We start from the raw sequence: 20386 nt of genomic DNA, 5'->3' as shown, positions 1-20386 counted from the left end.
ACATAAGAAACCAAAAAACCTAAAGAAGCAAATTTAAATAAATAACAATATTGAGACAGCAAACTCTGAAGGTGTTTCCTGCACGCCACGAGACTCCATGACGAACGAACGAGATAAACAATTACAGCAGCAAGAACAAAAAGTGCTCATTAAAGTTATTAACTAGACACGTTTGAGGCTCTATTAGAGGGTATTCTAATATTACAATGAAGCTTGCAGAATGAATGAAAATTATCATTCTAGATGTAGATTTCTGTGATTAATTCAAGCGAAATTGACTCAATGGAAATTTAAGTCTAATTTTTGTCTAGCTGCAGGAGCTATATGTTATCTATATCTTTCTATATATTCTGCAGACTGCTATTGTGCAAAGACCCTTCTTTTTGCTGTGCAAGATCCAAGTTCCAAGAGCGGCTTACCTGAAATATTCACCAAAAAAGATATTCCAATGATGAAAGATTGCTTAGTACATTACACTACATTTGTGGCATAAAGTGCATAAAATTAATCATTGCATAGCATTTAAAAGTACATCTAATATATCTGCACTTCGAAGATATATTTGCTTTCATAGTAGAAAAAAGTTCCACTCTTTAAGTAAAGTTTTCCACTATCAAAACTGAAATTCGCTACCCAACATCACAGCTAATCCCACAACAATTTGTAGCTAATTTGAGTTTACTTACACACAAAAGGTTGTTTATACATAAAATTATTTTCTATAATTTATGGGCTTACTTCTGCCAGTCAAACAGCAACAGAACAGAGAGTCACAGCTAGAGTACATACTGCGCTAAAGTTATCTCTGGCTCTTTGTTAATGAAATTTACGTGTACAAACACGCCGGCGCGCTTAGATAAACAGAGCGGTACAGCAAGGCAAGGCTAGCAAATGCGGCAAACACAAAAGCTTCTGCCACACACCGCCATAAACATGCATGAAAGATGATAGATGAATGAATGTGGGAATGTGCTGAGTGGCCTGCCTGCCACATGGCTGGGAAACCTTCAAAGTTGGTTACACTTTTAATTTTATTTCTGTATAAAGAAAGGCCTAAGTACGTAGATAGATTTAAAACTAATTCAAAGCGAATGTTGTTGCTGGATTGGGGGAACTATGCCTGCGCCTGCTCAGAGCTCTTGTTCAGCTGGTCCTTCAAATGGTTGGCCACATACTGCCAGTACTTGCGGCGTATGACGTCGTGTTTGTTGGACATGTCATCGCACAGGCCGTACACCTTGCGCGCCTTCTGTTCACGGTCACTAATGTCCTGCTGCAGTGCCTGCTCCTGGTAGAGGTCAATCAGGAAGGCCATCAGATACGGCGAACGGTTGCCCGCCTGGTAGAGCTCCTCCGCAAATTCCACCACCGCTGGATGATTGTTCAGCAGCCCGTCGCCGTACTTGCTCTGTCGTATGACGCCCACCAAATAGTTCCAGGCACTCTCATTGTTCTTGATGATGCGAATGCGATTCATGGCGTAGATGAGCTCTTGGTCGACCAAGTTGGGGCTGAAGCCAAAGTGCTTGATCACAAAGAAGCGCTGATTCCAAGCGGAATTGTTGCGTTGGTCCTCACCGATCAAGCGATCCACAAACGACAGCTCGGCATCGTAGAGGCTGCAGGGAAATGTAAAAATTAAGCCCACAGCAAGGAGAGGTTTTAGTTTTCCACTCACTTGAATGTGCGTATGGCCCACTGGCGATGCTGCCAGGCGTGATAGTTCTTGGCATCCCCATCGTTTATCAGCGCGTTCTCTGTCAGCTCCAGCTCGTTGCTGGCATCGTTCAGCATCTCGACAATGACGCGCCGGTGATGCCACACCTGATAGTTCTTCGAATTCTGCCCGATAACCTCGCTGAGGTAGTCCAGCTCCACATTGAGGTCGGCCTTCAGTTCTCGCAGTATGTCGCGCCTGTATTGCCACACCGTGTAGTTGGCCGGGTTCAGGCGCAGTGCGTCTGTTGTCAGATCCAAGGCACGTTGGCTCTTTTCGCCACGGGCTATGATGGCACGCATGTAATCAAACACCTCGCGAACTGCAAGCAAACATTACACACAGTCAGTCTAGCACACTCTCTCGTTTCAGGTTAATCTCATTTCGGCGCATTACTCACACTTCTGGCTGTAGGCTATGGACACAACTGGGTTGGGACCGTCATCCTGGGCCAGCGGCGCTACATCGGCCCACTCAGGGCGCTCGCTGTACGGAATCCATTCCGTGCCCAAGTATTCGTCATCCGAGCTGTCACCCATTGCTGTGTTTCTTCCAATTTGTGTAAACAACTGCTTGACTGGATGGAAATTTGGCGAATATGATGGAATAATGGAATCGGAAAGAGTTTTTATCAGCAGCTGGGGCTCGTTGAATGGAGTGTATGGCACTATCGATGTGTGTATTTGCATCGATACTTTTGTGCGATAAGCGCAAATTCTTGATGGAACTAGTCTGAAGGGCAGAGATGGCTGAAAATATGTGCCAAATTAGTGTTGGTATCTGTACTACACCATATTAATGGCAGCTGAGTTACACAAATAGCTTATATTATATCATGCCCATAATAGGTCTTTGCTGCTGCGCGGCCACCAACTCAAAATCAAATTCATAGCAGATTATATATTCCTCTCACCCTCACTACGATCTTTTCCCACATAGTTGTTTATTTTTGGAGTGTCACACAGTCTTTAATTTTATTGCAGTGAATGCCCATCGCTAGTATCGATAGCTCCATATGGAACGATACTTTTGAGTAACGAATATTTAGAATCTGCAAAACATTTATTACGAATTGAATAAAAGTGCGCAAAGTGCACCAAATTGACTTAATTGCTAAACGTAGACATTCTCCGTGCGCGTTAAACTACAAATTAATTAGAGTTCTCCTAGAAACGTGGCTTAAAAGTGGCCGGATACTGATTAAAGCGTGGACGCAGTGCAGCATTTGACTTTTCAAACTTCTCCCCCGAATTGCCCAAAATGACGCCATCGACCAGCTTGCCAGAGCCAACGTCTTTGAGATGCGACTGATCTGCTGTGGTGGCCTCGGCCACATCGATTATGCGCGGATTCTTGCGATAGCGATACCACCAGTACTCAAAGACGAGCGTAATGCAGGCCATGCCAATGCCCACAAAGATGACAATGAAGACGCCGCCAATGTTCTGTATGGATATGCCATCCGATTGATCCTCCGGCTTGTCGCACTTGGCTTGTGCTTCGTCGTTCTTCCACCACTTTTCCTTGAGCTTCTCCAGCTGGCGTTTGTTGAGCAGCGTCAGAATGCTGAGGGGAAGGCAAGTTAGTTCATTCTGACATTTATTATTTATCACCAAACTCACGCATTATTGAACTGATCCTTGAGATGTGAGCCCTGCTGTACTGCTATGGCGTAGGGCTTGCGTGAGAACTCCTCGCCCACCACCTGCAGATCGCAGTTTGTCAGCTGCAAGTACCGTATATCGGTGGCGTCTCCGAGGAAGGCAAAGCCCGTGGCAGCTGTTGAATTTCGCACCCTTGCCACTGCCTCATCGAGTGTGGCTGGTAGTGCTGCCTCCTGCATGGCCTGCCACATTTTGGTGTACTTATCGCTCACCGGATAATCCCACACAGCCAGCTTGGAGCGCTCCAGCGGTGTCAGCGAATCATTCAGCGACAGATCCTTCCAGATCTCATAGAACATCTGCTCAATGTTGGCCATGCGCTCGAAGTATGTCATGGCCGAGGAGCCATTGAGCGGAGCATAGAGGATTTTGTATTGCTTGGCCAGATCGTCCAGGCTCTCGACGGGCGTGTCCAAACGGGAGACAGTGAGAAAAGCAGCCAAGTTGGCGGTGTAAGAGGCAATAATGATGAAACTAAAGGGAAAGACACCAAATTAAACGAAAGGATTGGCCAGCAGGAAGCTGCAACCCACCCAAACAGCCACCAAGTGGCAGCCACCAGTCTCCCGGACAGATTCTTGGGTGCCTCGCCACCGCCTTGGGGCGTCAACGAAGTCATGCAGAACCACAAACACTCCTTCAGATTGAACTCGCGCTTCTCCTCGTCATCCTTGTACTTCTCGCGATTGTTCTGATAGCTGTACGGACTCCAGCGATCAAAGACCCACATGAGAAAGCTGGTGAAGAAATAGGCAGCCAGAATGCACAGCCAAACGTTCGTCTCCAGCACGGTGAGGAATTTGAACAGCGAACTCGGGGAGCTGGGACGCTGCATCATGATGGTGATGCCCACCAGATCGTAGTACGGCACCGTAAAATCAATGACAATCTCACGCTCAGCCATCACGGACATGCTGCCCAGACCAATGTCCGCCTGCTTGTCGATGAGTTTCTTCACAATGCCATTCCATTCGCCTTTCTCGTCCATGTTGCCAAACTTGCCATCCTCCACCTCTTGAATGGTGTAGTCAAAGTGTACAATGGCCGCAATCTCGTTGATCAGATCGATGCAGTAGCCTTTGTAGCCCTTGGGCGCCGTCTCATCGCGCATAATGAAAGGAGCTTGCTGTGGAGCAGAGAAGCAGAAAGTACACCCTTGGGTCAGAGCAAGGCGTCATCCTTTTGTCACCCACCACAACAGTATAGATCCGATACACCGTATCCGCTGTCAGATTCTTCATCTGCTCTTCATCCTTGACGGTCAATGGTGAGTCCAGTCCTGCTGTCCATGTGCCAATCGATTTGCTGTTCACCGAACTGCCGCCCCGTATCTGCAGCACATTTATGTCCATTTCGAACTTCATGTAGCTAAAGCCATTGAATGGCTGCTTCGGTTGCGTGACCAGCTCAAAGGTGCCATACGAAGTGGGTTCGCTTATCTACGGGAGGTCGGGAATTGTTTGTTTTTTATTAATAATCAATTATAATTGAAGCTGTACCCACCTTGGTGAAGTATTCGCGTAGATCAAGATTCCGTTGGGGCGTGTTGCCGCCTTGAAAGTCGTCACAGTTCAGATATTCCATGTCCTTGGGCCAGGCGCCCGATTGAAGCATTTCTCTGAGGAACGGGAAGAGGAACGAGAACAGCAGCGAGAGAAGGAGAAGAGGAGCGAGAACAAGAACGAGAAGGAGAAGAGAACCAAGAACTCATCAGATACCAGCGAATGGGATTTATCTTTTAATGTATCTTAAAACTGAAACCAAAAGGAACTCACTTGATGGTCAGAAAACTCCGCAGCGCCAAATCAAAGTAAAATGCCGACGCCAACTGTGGCTCCTCATTCAGATTGTAAGTCGTGCGCAGCAGGCCCAAACGATCCCGAAATTGTGTATACGCCATGGGCTTGAGGAACATAATCGTCGCATTGTCCCGCTGGCTGCTCACCTCGCCCTCGTTCTGGGTGATGGCGTGCCAGGCAAAGTTGCGCTCAAAGTACGCAGGCTTCACGGACTCGAGGACCATGCGTATGGACTGCAGATTGCCCAGAATGAAGAAATTATTGATGTCCAGATTGCGCAGCTTTTCGATTTGCTCCTCGCGCTCCCGCTTGCCCTCCGTGGCAATGGCTGTGATGACATGACGCGTTTGGATGTTCTGCAGCAGCGACTTGTACTTGTGATCCATGACAAAGGTTTCGTCGTAGAGGATGGCAGCTGGGGAAGGATACAGATTTATTCAGGGGTAAAGTGTTTAAAGTCCTCCTACCATTGGTAATGTTGAGTCGCCTCACAATGCTCCTGATGACCTCGGGTATAATATCTCCCGGTGGCATCACCTGCAGCAAATACTTTTGCTTGGCATCGTCCAGGTCACGCCACTGCCGCAGATCCCCCTCTTGACCATACGAGGCGCTTATGGTGGGCAGTCCCAATGCCTGGGTGAAACTCTTCACCGTCTCCGAGGCCACGCCCGACTTGGTAGTGTCCAGAATCAAATGCGGCATCATTTTCTTCTCAATGCTTTCGGCATACTTGTTGCAAACTGAGCGAAGGAATTATAAGTGGCAGATCTGGAGAAGATCTCTAGCATTTCACTCACTTGCTTCCAGCAGCACCTTGGCATCCGTTTTGTTGGCCTCAATCGATTCAATCTGCACGGACAGGCCATAGCGCATGTTTTTCTTCAGATACGTGAGCACCACATCCACTGCCTTGGCCGCCGGTTCGTTGTCCACCTCATTGATGAAGACTAGCAGCACAATGATGGATGGGATTGGATTAAAAGAGTAGCCATGGAAGAATACAAATCGCATTCAAATATGTTTTATTAGATTATCTTATATTATATATTACAGTGTGTAATATTTCAACTATCAAATTATGTCCCACCATCCACCATAATGGTATTTTCGGATTGAATTGGTTGAAATCTTAGATCTTCATTGCACTTAAGCACTTTATTAAATTGTTACACATTTTCCATGCACTTTGCACTTTTATGCTAATCTTCCATTAGATCACATTAGAAAATGTACTCTAATTATTTCACAATTTCTATAGCCTTGATCTCATATATCCTATATGTATATCCATTTATAAATCGATGGCTTTACACACTTACACACATTAATATTTTGCGTCGTCTGGGCCACTATCTCTCGATTCCAACCGCTTAAAAGCGTCAACAGTACGAGAATCCATAAATATTTGAAAGTCTTTAGGCAAACATCCAACATGGTAGCGGGCACATAGGGTGGGAGCTGCCGTTCCGAGATCTCAGCAATTGACCGCACGCCACGAACTACAAATTACAACTGAACGGGGCATATCCTGTCCGAAAGGATACCTCAACCAATGCCACTGACAATTTCACTTTCAATGTGCGGACAATGTTTGGACATGTGTGTAACCTTGGTGATAATCAATTTACTGTGTAATCACCTCCCCAAACCCACAACCTGACCACAAATTCTGTGTCTAGTCTGGTGTTCGTGCCGGAACAGAACTCGAGCGATAATTAGGCGGCGGCTATTGGTGTTTTGTCCGAAGACTCTGGTGTGGGCTTATGGCAAGAGTTATGATGAGGCATTGAGTAGCTTGTTATATTGTCACATAAACATGAAATGATTATTGGCTATTGGATTGGGGGAAGCGTTTTCCCCGAAAAAATTAATTGGAAATAAATTTGGGGGCGGCAAAATCAAGAGACTTTTTTTTATTATTTGTATAGAGACTAAAAGGGAATTAATTTCTCTTTCTCAGTTGGTTATATTACGATTTATATAATTTGTATAACTGCCATAACTCCTCTCAACAATGAATGACTTTTCTCCGATTCATCTCGCTCACTCCGCTTGGGGCGCCAGCAGACAAGAGACAGAGAGCGAGCGTTTGGCAGGGGGTCAGCGACGAGCAAGAGGCAAGAGACTAGACCCTTAATCAATAGCAATTGATGCTTATCAAGAATATTTTTATATACTCTATATATACATATGTCTGGCGCTTACATTACATCCCGACTGCTTTAATCTTTGTGTATAAAAATACATTTCTTTGGCTCTGAATTATTATGCACTTTCAATGCTTTTCCTTTGCTATCAGTTTCCCACCAGCCGATTATCGCACTGCCTGTCCTGACTCATTATATTTCTAATCTAAAGGCAGATAAAGTCCGGCACTGCACATTAAACACAGAAGAAACAAACGCACATTTGACGAAAGTACAAAATGTTTTCTGTTTTATTATTATTTTTGATTAATAATTAAAAAGTAAACGAAAGTAATTTGAATGGTAGAGTGTGTGCACCCTACAGAAGCGAAAAACGCGACCTAAAAATAAAAACTCTAAATGGATTATATGCAGGGAGCCGCACATACAGACACATAGAAGATATAAACTACATTAGTGATGCTGTCCCAGTCGGAGGGTATGGGCTGTCGACTAGCGAACATTCGTCATTAATCGTAGATCCTAGATATATAATTAGTTGTAGTTGTAGTTGTATAGTTACAGTTATTACACTTAGACGAAACAGTTCACACAAAGACGAGACACGTACGCACATTGATCCAATTAATAATAATATATCGTATAATCATATATAAAGCCTATAAGCCTACAGTTTGTATATGCATAAATCTCACAAATTCCAGTCATCTGGTCCCGTCTCCTGTCGTATGACGGGCGGGGTAAGCGGTGCTTGGGGTGCACCAGGCACGGGTGTGGGCACCAGCGGTGTGGCGCCGCGCAGCGAACTGCCGTAGTACGGCGGCGGCCGATAGCTGCTGATGCTCGGCGATGTGGAGCTGTGCGTGGACGAGGCAGAGGAGTCGCGTACTCGCGCGGCATCAAACACAGGTGCCTGGGCGTACCTATACGGTGGCCCAGTGCCAGGTGCCATTTGCGGCGTCTGCGATCGCGAGTGCGAGCGTTCGCGACGCATTTGCATGCGCTGCTGTTCCATGTACTGTTGCTTGCGCTGCTTCAGCAGCTGCTCCTCACGCTGGAGTAGACGCTGGCGCTGCTGCAGCTCGTACTGCTGACGCTGCATGGCACTGAGCCGGTTGGCCTTGCTCCACGGATTGCCGCCGAAGCAAAGGTTCGATATGAAGACCACCGGCGAGAACAGACGCAGCGAGATCTCACTAGAAAAAGGGGCAGAGTTTATTTTTAGACTCACAAATCTATTACCGCACAATCTGTCACACTTACGTGGTGTCCACCATGGGCTGTGCCTCATTGCCGCTGAGTATGAAGAGTGGGAAAAATATGGAGAAGATGCAGCTGCTGACAATCACCGAATTGGACAGATTCGTGAGCACTGTCAGCGGTATGCCAAAGCCGAAAAAGTATGGCCAGTTCTTCTCGATGTAGGTGAGGCGTCGATGCAGCTCCCAGCCCATGTTGAACCACTTGTACTCGAAGGAGTACAGCGAGTAGAGCAGGCACAAATGCACAAAGCACAGCGATGAGCCAACATACTTTACTGGCACCAGATTCACCAGCATACTCTGCACCAGGAACAGCATCTGCACCACCATGCTGAAGAGGAAATCGGCCACCAGTTTGCTGATGCCGGGAATCAGCTGCGGCCGACCCTTGCGCACGCGGTACGCCGCATTGGCAATGTCCGCGAACCACAGCGAGCTGACAATCTTAGAGAGCATAAATATGGGCAGCACCCACATCATGCCGAAGAGCAGCGATAGTATGGGATGCAGCCAGGCCCACACCACGGGCAGTGTCTCCGACTGATCTCCGTAGAAGATGGTCAGGCAGAACTTCAGCGTGGGCAGCAGCGCAGACTCGAAGAGCTCGATGCTTAGCCAGGTGAAGCCACCATTGAGCATGCAGCATTTAAAGAGCTTCTTGGCGATCTTCTTCTCACTGTGGGAGAGGCAACGCAAGTGCGCAATAAATAGATTAGTCATGCTGAGCAGCAGCAGCACCAGCTGTCTGGCTGTCTTTGTGTCACGTACCCCTGCGGCTGTTTCTGCTTCTCGGCGGCGGGTTTCTGGTTTAGAATCTTCTGCAGACTTCGCTCATCGGAGTTCTCCTCGGCCCGCTTGGCGTACTCCTCGCGTATCATGGCCGCCGCCGAGCTGGGCACTGGCGAGGGCGATCTCCGCGCCTTCTCATACCGATCTTTATCCGTTCTGCGCATTTGTCGCAGCTCCTGCTCGGCATTCTGGCGATTCACCTCGTTGTCAATGTGCAGGACGAGGGTCATGCCACGTATGCTGTCCCACAGCCCGTACAGTATGCCGTAGGCGATGTTCTGCGGGTGGTGCATGGTACAAACGACGCATTTAAATCAAGTATTATGTAGGCGAAGCGAGGCGGGCCCTTACCTTAATCGCAGCCATCTCACGGGCGGTCGTCTGTGTCTGTGGTCGGTCTACAAAGCACTAGTTCCTTTTGTACACATTACGAGATATACATGCAAGCATATGAAACGTGTTAGGCTACTCTAAATTGTGTCGAAATGTTGGGAATAAATATGTTTGTTGTTGTGCGACGACGACGACGACGAAGAAGACAACGACGACATCATTTTTCGTTTACACCGCGCCAGATGCCACTCGATTTCCAGGTAAACTGGACATGCATCGCTTACATACTTTACGCTATGCCGCTGCGGTGGGTGATCCTATTTCTCGTGTAGACTTTAAAAACATTGAACTTTGTGCTGAATAGTTAATATTAACTTGTTTTGTTTTGCATGGTGTTTACCGATAAGTCACGATTATCGCACATAACTACCGATACATTTTTCCAGCTGGCTCTGTGCATCGATATACAGAATCAAAAAACGCGGGTAAATAATTCCATGGCGAGAAGCCACATTCATGGTATGTTGAAATATTTAATTAATTTTGTGATATATAATAGCTAATTTGGAACTACATATCATCAAAAGAAACACCACAACTAATTTTAAGACTAGTCCAGACTACAAATTTGTCAATCGGTACTTTTTGCCGATAGTTCCACTGATATCAAGCTGCTATCTATTTTCATATTATCAATCTATTCAGGACCGTCAAATATACCGTGAGTTTTCCTCTACTTGTTGAATTTCCACCTGCACATATGTTAGTATACGTCTTAGTTTTTTTTTGCATATTTTTCTATGTTCTATGTTCTAGAAATAAGTAACAAAGCAACTGACGACTTTTCGAGTGAGTTTTTGAATCAGCAGCATAGCGCGCCTGTTACAATCGCAGGCGACATTTTAACGAATAATAAGACCGCGGGGACAGTGATTAATTAGTATGACGTTCGTGCCTAGTTGGCTGCGATAACGGGGTATTTGAGTATTAGCCGCTTTTCCTGGATTCAAACCTTGTTTACATATAGGTACACAGAAGTGTGTGTGTGTGTGTGTGGTGTATGGGCGCCTGTGTGTGCATAGTAGACAAACAGTTGGTTGGGTTGTTTTCAATACGCAAATAAAGTAATAAAACCTTAAACCCACTGGTGTCAGAGCACAAAGGTAAGGCCGTAACATACGGTGAGCGCTTAATTGATTACCATTATTAGTACCGTTAGTCAACAAACGGACGACAAGATCTGTCACGCCATCTACCTGCTACCTGCGTGGGTTCTGTTCACCGTTAGGTGTACTATTGTGTGTGTTTGTGTGTGTGTATACCTTGCAAAGATGCAGACATTTTTTCATGTCGCTTTTATTGCAGATTAACCTTTACCATCGCCCACGCCTGGCACCCTCCCCGTCGTGACAGCTCTCGTCCCTCTGTGGGAATAATCAATACACACAACAACAAAGTCATGGTGCGGTCTAGTGATAAGCAACAACAGTAGGGCCACAGCCCAGCCCACCCGCCCACCGCCAACGACTACGCAAAAAGCAACCAACAAAACGAGCAACCCCTCCGCTCCCCGACCCCATTCAACCGCATTGACAGGAAGAACAGCCAAAAGCAATTACCAATCCTTCATACCACCCATCCCCCAAGCGCACCTGCAATATCCGGTGCCAACATGACACGCGAAGAACGGCAGCGAATTGTGGACACGTCGAACAGCAGCAGCAGCGGCGAGGATGAGGCGAAGCCAGTGGTGCGTAGGCGAAGCACCCGCGACACGGAGCTGGCACCGCCCAAGGACCCGGGCTGCTGTGATCCCTCCAGCACGCCGCATCGTTTTCTGGCCTTGGTTTTCATGTGCCTGCTGGGATTTGGTGAGTTGTGATGGCAATGGCATTGCATGTGGCATGCACAGCACTAATGCAAAGTGCCTTTTAGGTTCCTACTTCTGCTACGACAACCCCGGGGCACTGCAGGATGTTTTCCAAAAGGAACTGGACCTCAACTCCACCGAGTTCACGCTGATCTATTCCATTTACTCGTGGCCGAACATTGTGCTCTGCTTCGTGGGCGGCTTCCTAATCGATCGCGTCTTTGGCATACGTCTGGGCACCATCATCTATATGCTGATTGTGCTCGTCGGGCAGTTGATATTCGCCACTGGCGGTGTCCTCGGGCACTTTTGGTTGATGATCGTTGGTCGCTTTGTGTTCGGCATTGGGGCAGAGTCGCTGGCTGTGGCCCAGAACAGCTACGCGGTGCTGTGGTTCAAGGGCAAAGAGCTGAACATGGTCTTTGGCCTGCAATTGTCAGTGGCACGCTTCGGAAGCACCGTCAACTTTTGGATCATGCAGCCGTTGTATGGTTATGTGTCCAAATCTTACGCTGGCTACACTGGACTGGGTGTGGCGCTGTTTCTGGCCTCCTCCACCTGTGTGATGTCGCTGATTTGTACTTTGATTTTGGGTAGGTTTGGTTTAAGCCAACTTTTGAATATCCTCTCTAATCTGTCTCTCATCTTTCCATCTAGGCTGGATGGACAAGCGTGCCGAGCGCATTCTAAAACGCAACAACAACCCAGGCGGTGAGATTGCCAAGCTGAGCGACATTGTCACCTTCAAGATGGATTTCTGGATGGTATCGGTGGTCTGTGTCGCCTACTATGTGGCCATTTTTCCCTTTGTCGCCTTGGGACAGGCCTTCTTCGTGAACAACTTCCACATGACGCCGGCCGAGGCGAACACTGTCAACTCGATTGTCTACCTGATCTCAGCCATAGCCTCGCCATTGTTTGGTTTCATCATCGACAAGGTGGGACGCAATTTGACTTGGGTATTCTGTGCCACCATCTCCACGTTTGTGGCTCATGCACTGCTGACATTCACCCACCTGGATCCGTATATTGGCATGAGCATTATGGGGCTCTCTTACTCCATGCTGGCTGCTAGCCTGTGGCCTTTAGTTTCCCTGATTATACCCGAATATCAGCTGGGCACGGCATATGGCTTGTAAGTGAAAGAATTAATTGATCTTTTGGGATTGTCTGTGATTTGTTATTATTTATTTTCAGCTGCCAATCGGTGCAAAATTTGGGCCTGGCTGTGGTGACCATTGTGGCTGGCATCATTGTGGATAGCAGCGGTGGCAGTCACTTCTGGCTGCAGCTCTTCTTTATGCTGTTTCTGCTGAGTAAGTGGAAAGCCCCGAACTTGTTTGAATTCATTTAGAATCCATTTCTCATTTGTGAATTGCAGTTTCTCTGTTGGCAACTGTTGCGATCTGGGCCTACAATCGCAAGCATCAGGGCAACTTGAATATGTCACCGTCACAGCGGGCCACGTATCACACATCGATGTACGTGAATATTGAGTCGAGTTGATTGATGTACTGAGCATGCCTATTGATTGATTGATTGATGTTGTGATTTGGTGTCTTTTGTCTATATATATGTATGTCCCATCAATCATTGACTAATTTGCCATTCTCTTTCTAAATGTATTTACTTTCGACTTACCATACCAAAAGCTCAATCCGACGCGCAACTGTGGATCGACGGCCTCTATTGGGCCACTAAATATGAATATGAACTAACTAACTATACTACAAATAACCCAATTGTGATGTTACCGCCATCTCTCTAATAGTACTTGACTTGTTATGAAAAACCTTGGAGCACATTCTGCTAACCGCACAATTTTCGTGGGATCTTGATCTTGTTCGTTATCGTATTCCGTTCCGTTCAACCTCCTAGCCAAATATCCTACAAATATTATACATATCAGTATATGCAGAAATTATTGTTTTGTTTTATAATAAATAAATGTAAATGTACATTCACCGAAACAAAAATAAACCAAAGAAAATGCAGCAAAATAATTTAATGGGTAGAAATATTAAATAAATAAAATTAATATATAAAACGTTACATTTTTGATCATGATTTAATTTTATTTTCTTGAAGAATATGTTTTTGTATTTGTACAAAATAAATAAAATAAATTAACTAAAGCATAAAGCAGAAATTCAAAATAATTTTGGCTTTTCTTTCTATCTTCTCTCTCTGAAGTTACAATGAAGTCGAAAATTGCAATAAAATAAAGAATAAATGTTTCCAAAACAAATCTCCACGATAGACTAGAGAAAACGTTTATAAAAAATACAAATAATAATTAAACACATTGTATGTAGATGAATTAATACATTTTTTCTTTGTTGTTTTGAGAATTTTGGTTTAAGGATGGATGGAAACAAAGCCTTGAGGGGAGAGAAATGAGAATCAAAATTAAATAAATTGTGTATGTTGTCATTCTCTATCGAGTTACTAAAAATGCATTCCATTCCCCTTTTTATTTCGCTTCGAGACCCGTGCTCATACGTGTTCAGTTTAGCTGCATTTTGTGAATTAGTTGAATTATAATTGGGGGGCATTATAGCTGCCCTCTCCCACGTCCTCATTCACTTTTCTTCGTTGGAACTTATCTAAGAGCTTCGTTGAAATTTTCTAGCTAAGTATGTTGAAAGTTTTGATTGCTTGTCGTTACTAGATTCTAAGGGTTAGTGGTTGTGTTTAGCATTCTTCGCCTAAGTTTGCTTCCTCATATTTTTTTCTTGGTTTTTTTTGGTCGTTTTGTTTTGATTGGTTGATTGTTAGAGCCGCTAGAGCTAACAGCATTGAAGGATATAGTCTAGCTTTGTCGCAGAGGACATTATCTATATATTGTCAGTTGGTTTGGGGGCTCCGCTCGGAACTGGGTTTATTCATCCAGATTCTCGGCATCGTCGGCTGCCGCTATCTCGCGTGTGGCGTCAGTCTTGATGCTAACCAAATACTTGTCACCATCAAAGCGTTGACTCTCATCCTGTAGATCCTGTTTGCAAAACAACCAAAGAAAACGATTAGAAATTAAAGAAAAAAGCGTTTCAGCTTAAGCTTACCTTGGACGGACATAGTTAATGAACATTTACATATGGAACAGATTAATGTGTCAGGTTTAAGAGCCATTACAAGCGGGGCAGGCGTGTTTTAGATGCAATTTACAGTGTGTCTTGTGGGTTGTGTCGAGTGTTTTGTGTTGTGATTTAAAACCCCAACCAAGCTTTACTTACGACTTTGCAAGTCTTTTATTTTATTTGAAATATATATGTATATATGTGTACTTTTATGTGTATGTATGCTTTTTGGAGTATGCTGGGTGAAAAAACGCTTAGACATAGGTTCCGCCACGATCATTGCTTTGCTTGCTTGCGTTTATATTTAGTATTTTTGTTATAAGTCTTATTTGAAAAATTGTTAATTACAGTTTGGTTTTGTTATGTAAAAAATGCGCTTAAATGTGCGTTTGTGTTGGTTAATGTGTCTGAGTGTGTGTGTTTGTGTGGTAGTCTAAACTAAATCTGTTTCACAGCCAAAACACAGATTCTGCCTCCCTTAGTTACATTCTAAATTTAATTTGCATCACAATGTATGCATGTGTGTGTGTTTAGGTGTACGGTTTTTTATGTTAAGTGTTGATTACGTCTAAGACTAGCAAAAAGTTTCGCTTGATTTGTTTTGGTTTTTGGTTTCGTTTCGTCGTATCCTAATATTAATAATTAAGAATAAATATGCTTGAGATGCGTGAGAGTCTTTTTTGATGCTATTCTATTCGATTCGATAGAGATTCTATAAGCTGTTTGGTAACTCTCCCAAAATGACTCTTTTCGGGATCATCCAAATATTTAGATTGGAAAAACGAATACGTATTTATATTTTACGTATTGAAACGGACTGAATATCTAAGCAAAAGTACGATTATTGTTGAGCTCTGGCTGCGTTTGTTCGTCGAACCAGGCCATCAAGCACTCGTCATCCTCGGTATAACGCTGAAAAACAGCTTTCAACTGTGACTGAGTATGATGTGAATGAGAATTGGGCTGGCGATACTTTGCTTGGGCACCCATTGTGCTGGTTATAATTTGCAATTGCCTATTATACAAGTTCCGATCGGACTCTGCCGATGGTTTTGGATTGCGACGCAACTCGCGCTCCTGTGGCATTACTCTAGATTGCTTGTTAGTTTCGGTTAAGGTGTTTGCATCACTAGCGCTTGCGATTGCGATTGCGACCTGCGCATCGCCTTCGGGATTCATGGGATTTATGCTAGCCATTGTTAATGCATGTGATTTGGGTGCATTGGTGATGGATTCAGGGCTCGGCACATGACGACCGTTGAGGCATTTCAATTGCCCATCGCTGCCCGAAATTACCTTGTTGCGCAGAATCGATGGCGTTGTCTCCAACATCTTTTGCCAATCGTTGGGCAGGGCCCAGGCATGCGGACTTTGCGAATAGTAGATCAAGTGTTCAATATCATAAGAGACGCGTGCTGCAAAGGGAAACCCATTAGCACTGGGTTGCGGTGCGAAAACCTCTCTTCAACTCACATGCACTTGTCTTCATTGGACGCTCCTCTACGTCCAGCTTCTCGCGTGCTACCTTGTTCTCCGGCGTGGACTCCTTGCGCGAGAAATGACTGCGACGTGAGCGTGCCAGTCCGTTCTGATTGGCAGCATTCGATGAAGCGCCGTTCGTTGTGTCGGCAAACACTTCATCGTCCCCATCACCATTGTTGTTGGCCGAGGAGGCGGCATAGTTCAGTCCAATGCCGCTATCGGCCAGGGGCAGCATAAACTGTGGCGGACCAGCGCCGGGCAGCGGTGTGGATGGCGTGGTTACGGGGCTCACCAGAGAGTTGCCATCAAAAGCGGCGCCAGCCTCCATAGAAGCCAAGAACTCGGAGCTGCTGAAGTAATCGTCCAGTACGAGCTTGGCCACCTGCATGAACAAAAAGCAAAGATTATCTGCATGAACTCCAACTGGACTCCCCTTCCCGCTTTCACTCACGCGCACTAGCTCACAGCAGTCGCCGGTTATCTTGATCACACGCTGGCCCACGTTGACCGTGAACTTGTATTCACCTACGGAAGCATCGTTTGTGGAATATGAATGCATTAGCAGCTGTTGGCTGGGTCGCAAAACTTTACCGGCAGCAGCTGTTGCCTGGGCCTGGGCCGCTGCTGCGGCGGCCACTTGTATGGCGGCAACCTGCTGCTGATGGTGATGATGTTGCTGCTGCTGCTGTTGCGCCTGTTGATGCTGTGTGATCTGGGAGATCTGCTGCGCCGCAGCCTGCTGGGCAGTCATAAAATTCTGCGCCGAATTGAAGCTCAAGCGATTCGCCAGGCTGCTGCCACCGGGCGTGCGCGGCTGCACCACGACGGCGTCGTCAGAGTTTGAAGAGTTAAGGGACGAGCACGAGCCACCAGCCGCTGGTGCAGGCTCCAGGCGCACCGGCGAGGCATTGCGTCGAATTGTGTCCTCCATGAGTTGCTTGGCGTAGCTATAGCAAAACGAAATTTGTTTATTTTTAATAAAATGTGTGAACTAAAAGGGAAAATGGCTGCCAATTGCGTGGGAGATTTACAGTTAGAGCCAAAGCCGCACTGCCAACCTTAGCGAAAGAGTTGGCAGTGCGACGTTGTGCAGCACTGGAACTTTTGAAATTGTATTTAAATTAAATTTTAATTTGAGTTCCCTTCGTTGGCAGCTCCCTTGTGAAACTTACTTGATTTTTTCTTCCGCCGGTCCAGTGATTTGCACCAAACGTTCCTTGGCGCCCGGGTTGACTAAATAAGAGTTGGTATTAATAATTTTGCATAAATAATATTTCGTGCGAACAAGCAAAACGAAAAAATTGAATCAAAAAAGCCCTTTTGGGGTCACCTTTTATGTACAAAAATGGGAAAAGCGGAATTTATTTGAGAAAATTGTGTGGCAAGCGTGTGAGGTGTGCAGATGCAAATGCAGGATGTCGTGTCATGTCCTTAAGGCTAGATGTGATCTGGATGTTACCTCTTTGAAACGAGATTATAGTTTCGCTTAGTTCCTCAATCATGTGCACGCGTCGCCCTTTGATGCCCATGACTGAGAGTGTGTGGGGCACAGCAGCAGACACGCGAGATGTTTGGAAAATACATTTTCAAGAATACAATTTGAGTAGATTTCGGGGGGGAAAATAGAGCAGGGGGGCAGCAGAGCAAATGGGCGGCACACACTCACCTTTGCCTGAGTCAGCATTGCGGATGACAACCTCATCCTTGCAGTAGGTTTTGCCCGGTATCTTGGTGGGTTTGGGGAACTTGCCCGAGTTGCGTATGACTTCACCGGGCGGCAGCAGCATGTGCTGCTGATTGGGTGAGCCGACGGCTGCTATGGCGGCCGCCTGGGCTGCGGCAGCTGCGGAGGCCGCGTTAAAGACAGCGGCAGCAGCAGCGGCAGCACCGACATTCATGCCACCACCGCCGCCGCTGACACCGAATGTGGGGGAGGTGCTGAGAAATCCGCCTTGCTGCACGCTTACATCATGTTGATAAGGCTCCGGGGGTAGCTAAGAAACGAAACGAAGGAATTATAAACGAGTTTATCAAAGAGGAGCCCTCAGCGAGACTCACCTCAACATTGGAGACTTGCTGTTTGGACTTGTAGTAGGCAATTGTGTCATTGTCCTCCCAGCTTTTGGCACGTAATTCAATCAATTCGAGCAGCTTAAGGCGCGTCATTATGTTCAGACGTTCGTCCTGCGAAGCATTGCGAAACACAACGAAAGCCCGATCCAGCGTATCCTTGGACACCGCCTCCAGCTGCGGCCCATGCACACGCAGATTGTGCAGCAGCAACGTTATCGACTCTGTTGTCGTGTTGCACGACTGCAAGCCCACTGTGACATTGTCAATCAGCTGTATCAGCTCCTCCATCACCAGATAGCTGTTCTTCAACGAAGCCCGCGACTGTGTCTTGAGCGGACGCGGCGCCTCAATGTTTTTAACAGCGCGTCCCAGGTGTGTGTGTGCCATAATTATGGGTAGCAAAATCTGGTTTCGTGTTTATTTACTATATCTGATATCTCAGTCAATGGATAATGGGTTGTCGTCGTCGTCGTTTCGTTTTGAAGGTAATTAAAGAATTTGTGAATTGAAATCGTAGAAGCTTCGTCGTGTTTTCCGCACCTCCCCCTGTAAAGAAATTAACAAATGATTAGTACATAATATTATTAACGTGTCTAAGCGTTAATTACTGACTAAAAGCAGCTGTGCTCCGTCTATTTCTATGCTTGCTAGGCGGCCTCCCTCAAGAAACTGCGACGCAACTTTGCTCCAAAATGTTTTAAGATTTAAATACTTTGCGTACTTGTTTACATATAAGATCTTAATGATGTGCAACTTTGATAAGCGGATTGTAGCTGATAAAACGAGGTTTATCTATAGTTTACTGTGGACCCACCACAAGCAAGCACAAAGCCAAATCAGGAAAACCAACGAGCCGCATCGAAACTTAACCCATTGGCATGCGGCTGGCTGAATCATACGTTCGTCAATAATTGCAAATAGTTAAAAGAAAGAAATAAATAATGAATGACAATAGACAAACGCTTGTCGTGTAGTCGCAGCGCCAGATACACTAAAATAATGCATTTTATGTGATAATTATCACTGAATAATATTTTTGCAGCTGTTGCACACAGTTTCCGGTATTCACACGGTAGCCAACACTTCGACTTCCTTTTTTTGCACACACCTTACCGCTTCACGTTCCAAACGGTTTGTCAGTAACGGAACACCCTGTACCACTGCTAGGGTATACAAATGGTTTTGGTTTGCATAAATGGGAACAACAAACGGACGGACAGACGACCACCATTTGTGTGCGTTGTGTTGTCTCTGCTTTAGAAGTGGCAGCGACTAATAGTTGCTGCTTTAGCCTGACTTTCGCTCCATGCACAAACACAACACAGATTTTTCCTTAAATATTATTTACAGCGCACAGCAACAACAACAGCTAACACAAATATTACAAAAAACAGAAACACTCTGCAAGAGCGCGGGAGAGCGGCAGAGAGAGAGAGAGAGAACGGGCGGGCGGCGGTCGATCAGTCGCACTTATTCTTATTTCTTATTGAATCATATGTCGAGAATAGCAACAACAAAAATGTGTGTGCTGCCGCCGTTGACGCCGACCGCGCAGTCAGCGCCATTTGGGGCGTAGGGGGCTTGCTCGTAGGCGAATATCCGTTAACTGTAGCCCCCACCGCTGCTTCAACTCCAGCTTTATTGTCAATTAAACACTTTAAAAACTGTTCGTTTGTGGAACTCTTTGAAATTAGGCAATATTCTTGGAGTATGAGCGCAGCCAGAAGGAAGAAACTACGCGTTGGCTGCGCAGCTAGACCAACCTCTGCACCTGTACACATCATACTATTACCAAGCACTGTACACTAAACAATCACTGTGCTAGTAACTTGTACTAGTCCACTGGTTAGGTGTTGTATAGCCGATTTCGTTGGATTTTGGATAAAATGCGTTAAAAAAGCTTACCAAAAAAATCTTGCAGCTAAAATCGTTTTGCCAGTGTGACCGCGTATTTATCGATGAAACAAACCGCCTGACCATCAGAAATATTACAAAATATACAGTGTCTGTTTTTAAATATACTGTCAATATACCGTGAATCTTAAATTATTTTTCTGTATTCTGATGTTCTATTAAATATTACTAGCTAGTTCGGAGTCTCAGCATTAAAACTATAATTTTATACTAAGGATGAATCCTTTCTTCACAAGATTGGCTAGTTTTCATGACT

The 20386-nt window shown here is 45.6% G+C and overlaps 5 protein-coding genes across 18 annotated transcripts; 1 reads left to right on the top strand and 4 right to left on the bottom strand.

Annotated features, from left to right (window-relative positions):
* Positions 1–309: 309 nt before the first annotated feature.
* Positions 310–20193, bottom strand: LOC117902427 (eukaryotic translation initiation factor 4E-binding protein Mextli). 8 transcript variants are annotated; one of them, XM_034813791.1, is made up of 12 exons: positions 20122–20193; positions 18202–18762; positions 17810–18137; positions 17603–17674; positions 17316–17376; positions 16595–17090; positions 16135–16525; positions 15958–16076; positions 14456–14579; positions 11707–11713; positions 11126–11127; positions 8401–8411 (listed from the first exon to the last, which is right to left on the bottom strand). In XM_034813791.1, exons 2-9 carry the CDS (start codon positions 18601–18603, stop codon positions 14466–14468), a joined length of 1983 nt encoding a protein of 660 aa, XP_034669682.1. In that variant the 5' UTR covers positions 18604–18762; positions 20122–20193; the 3' UTR covers positions 8401–8411; positions 11126–11127; positions 11707–11713; positions 14456–14465. The 8 variants fall into 8 exon arrangements, with proteins under 8 accessions (XP_034669683.1, XP_034669682.1, XP_034669684.1 ...); XM_034813792.1 differs by lacking the exons at positions 8401–8411; positions 11126–11127 and adding an exon at positions 310–320; XM_034813793.1 differs by lacking the exons at positions 8401–8411; positions 11126–11127; positions 11707–11713 and having other exon boundaries at positions 13897–14579; positions 16595–16668; positions 16735–17090.
* LOC117902431 (protein farnesyltransferase/geranylgeranyltransferase type-1 subunit alpha) lies at positions 1013–2362 on the bottom strand. The gene is made up of 3 exons (XM_034813803.1): positions 2118–2362; positions 1679–2039; positions 1013–1619 (listed from the first exon to the last, which is right to left on the bottom strand). The coding sequence occupies exons 1-3, from the start codon at positions 2254–2256 to the stop codon at positions 1115–1117; spliced, it is 1005 nt and encodes a 334-aa protein (XP_034669694.1). The 5' UTR covers positions 2257–2362; the 3' UTR covers positions 1013–1114.
* Positions 2767–6786, bottom strand: LOC117902426 (ionotropic receptor 25a). Its single transcript, XM_034813786.1, has 9 exons — positions 6503–6786; positions 5981–6130; positions 5648–5923; positions 5157–5595; positions 4885–4999; positions 4575–4820; positions 3915–4507; positions 3340–3855; positions 2767–3283 (listed from the first exon to the last, which is right to left on the bottom strand). The coding sequence occupies exons 1-9, from the start codon at positions 6615–6617 to the stop codon at positions 2884–2886; spliced, it is 2850 nt and encodes a 949-aa protein (XP_034669677.1). The 5' UTR covers positions 6618–6786; the 3' UTR covers positions 2767–2883.
* On the bottom strand, positions 7955–10137 carry LOC117902429 (etoposide-induced protein 2.4 homolog). Of its 2 annotated transcripts, XM_034813796.1 has the most exons (5): positions 10003–10137; positions 9733–9796; positions 9361–9659; positions 8594–9268; positions 7955–8526 (listed from the first exon to the last, which is right to left on the bottom strand). In XM_034813796.1, the coding sequence occupies exons 2-5, from the start codon at positions 9745–9747 to the stop codon at positions 8022–8024; spliced, it is 1494 nt and encodes a 497-aa protein (XP_034669687.1). In that variant the 5' UTR covers positions 9748–9796; positions 10003–10137; the 3' UTR covers positions 7955–8021. The 2 variants fall into 2 exon arrangements, with proteins under 2 accessions (XP_034669687.1, XP_034669686.1); XM_034813795.1 differs by lacking the exon at positions 10003–10137 and having other exon boundaries at positions 9733–9982.
* LOC117902430 (major facilitator superfamily domain-containing protein 1) lies at positions 10418–13570 on the top strand. Of its 6 annotated transcripts, none has more exons than XM_034813802.1 (7): positions 10418–10435; positions 11080–11585; positions 11650–12177; positions 12242–12719; positions 12782–12900; positions 12966–13065; positions 13237–13285. In XM_034813802.1, exons 2-7 carry the CDS (start codon positions 11387–11389, stop codon positions 13283–13285), a joined length of 1473 nt encoding a protein of 490 aa, XP_034669693.1. In that variant the 5' UTR covers positions 10418–10435; positions 11080–11386. The 6 variants fall into 6 exon arrangements, 5 of the variants coding, with proteins under 5 accessions (XP_034669693.1, XP_034669692.1, XP_034669690.1 ...); XM_034813801.1 differs by lacking the exon at positions 10418–10435 and adding an exon at positions 10458–10476; XM_034813799.1 differs by lacking the exon at positions 10418–10435 and adding an exon at positions 10598–10690.
* Positions 20194–20386: the final 193 nt, after the last annotated feature.

The sequence above is a fragment of the Drosophila subobscura genome, chromosome U (genome assembly GCF_008121235.1).
Source record: "Drosophila subobscura isolate 14011-0131.10 chromosome U, UCBerk_Dsub_1.0, whole genome shotgun sequence".
NCBI lineage: Eukaryota > Metazoa > Arthropoda > Insecta > Diptera > Drosophilidae > Drosophila > Drosophila subobscura.
The sequence above is the reverse complement of the archived record's forward strand: the minus strand, read 5'-3'. Positions and strand labels throughout refer to the sequence as shown.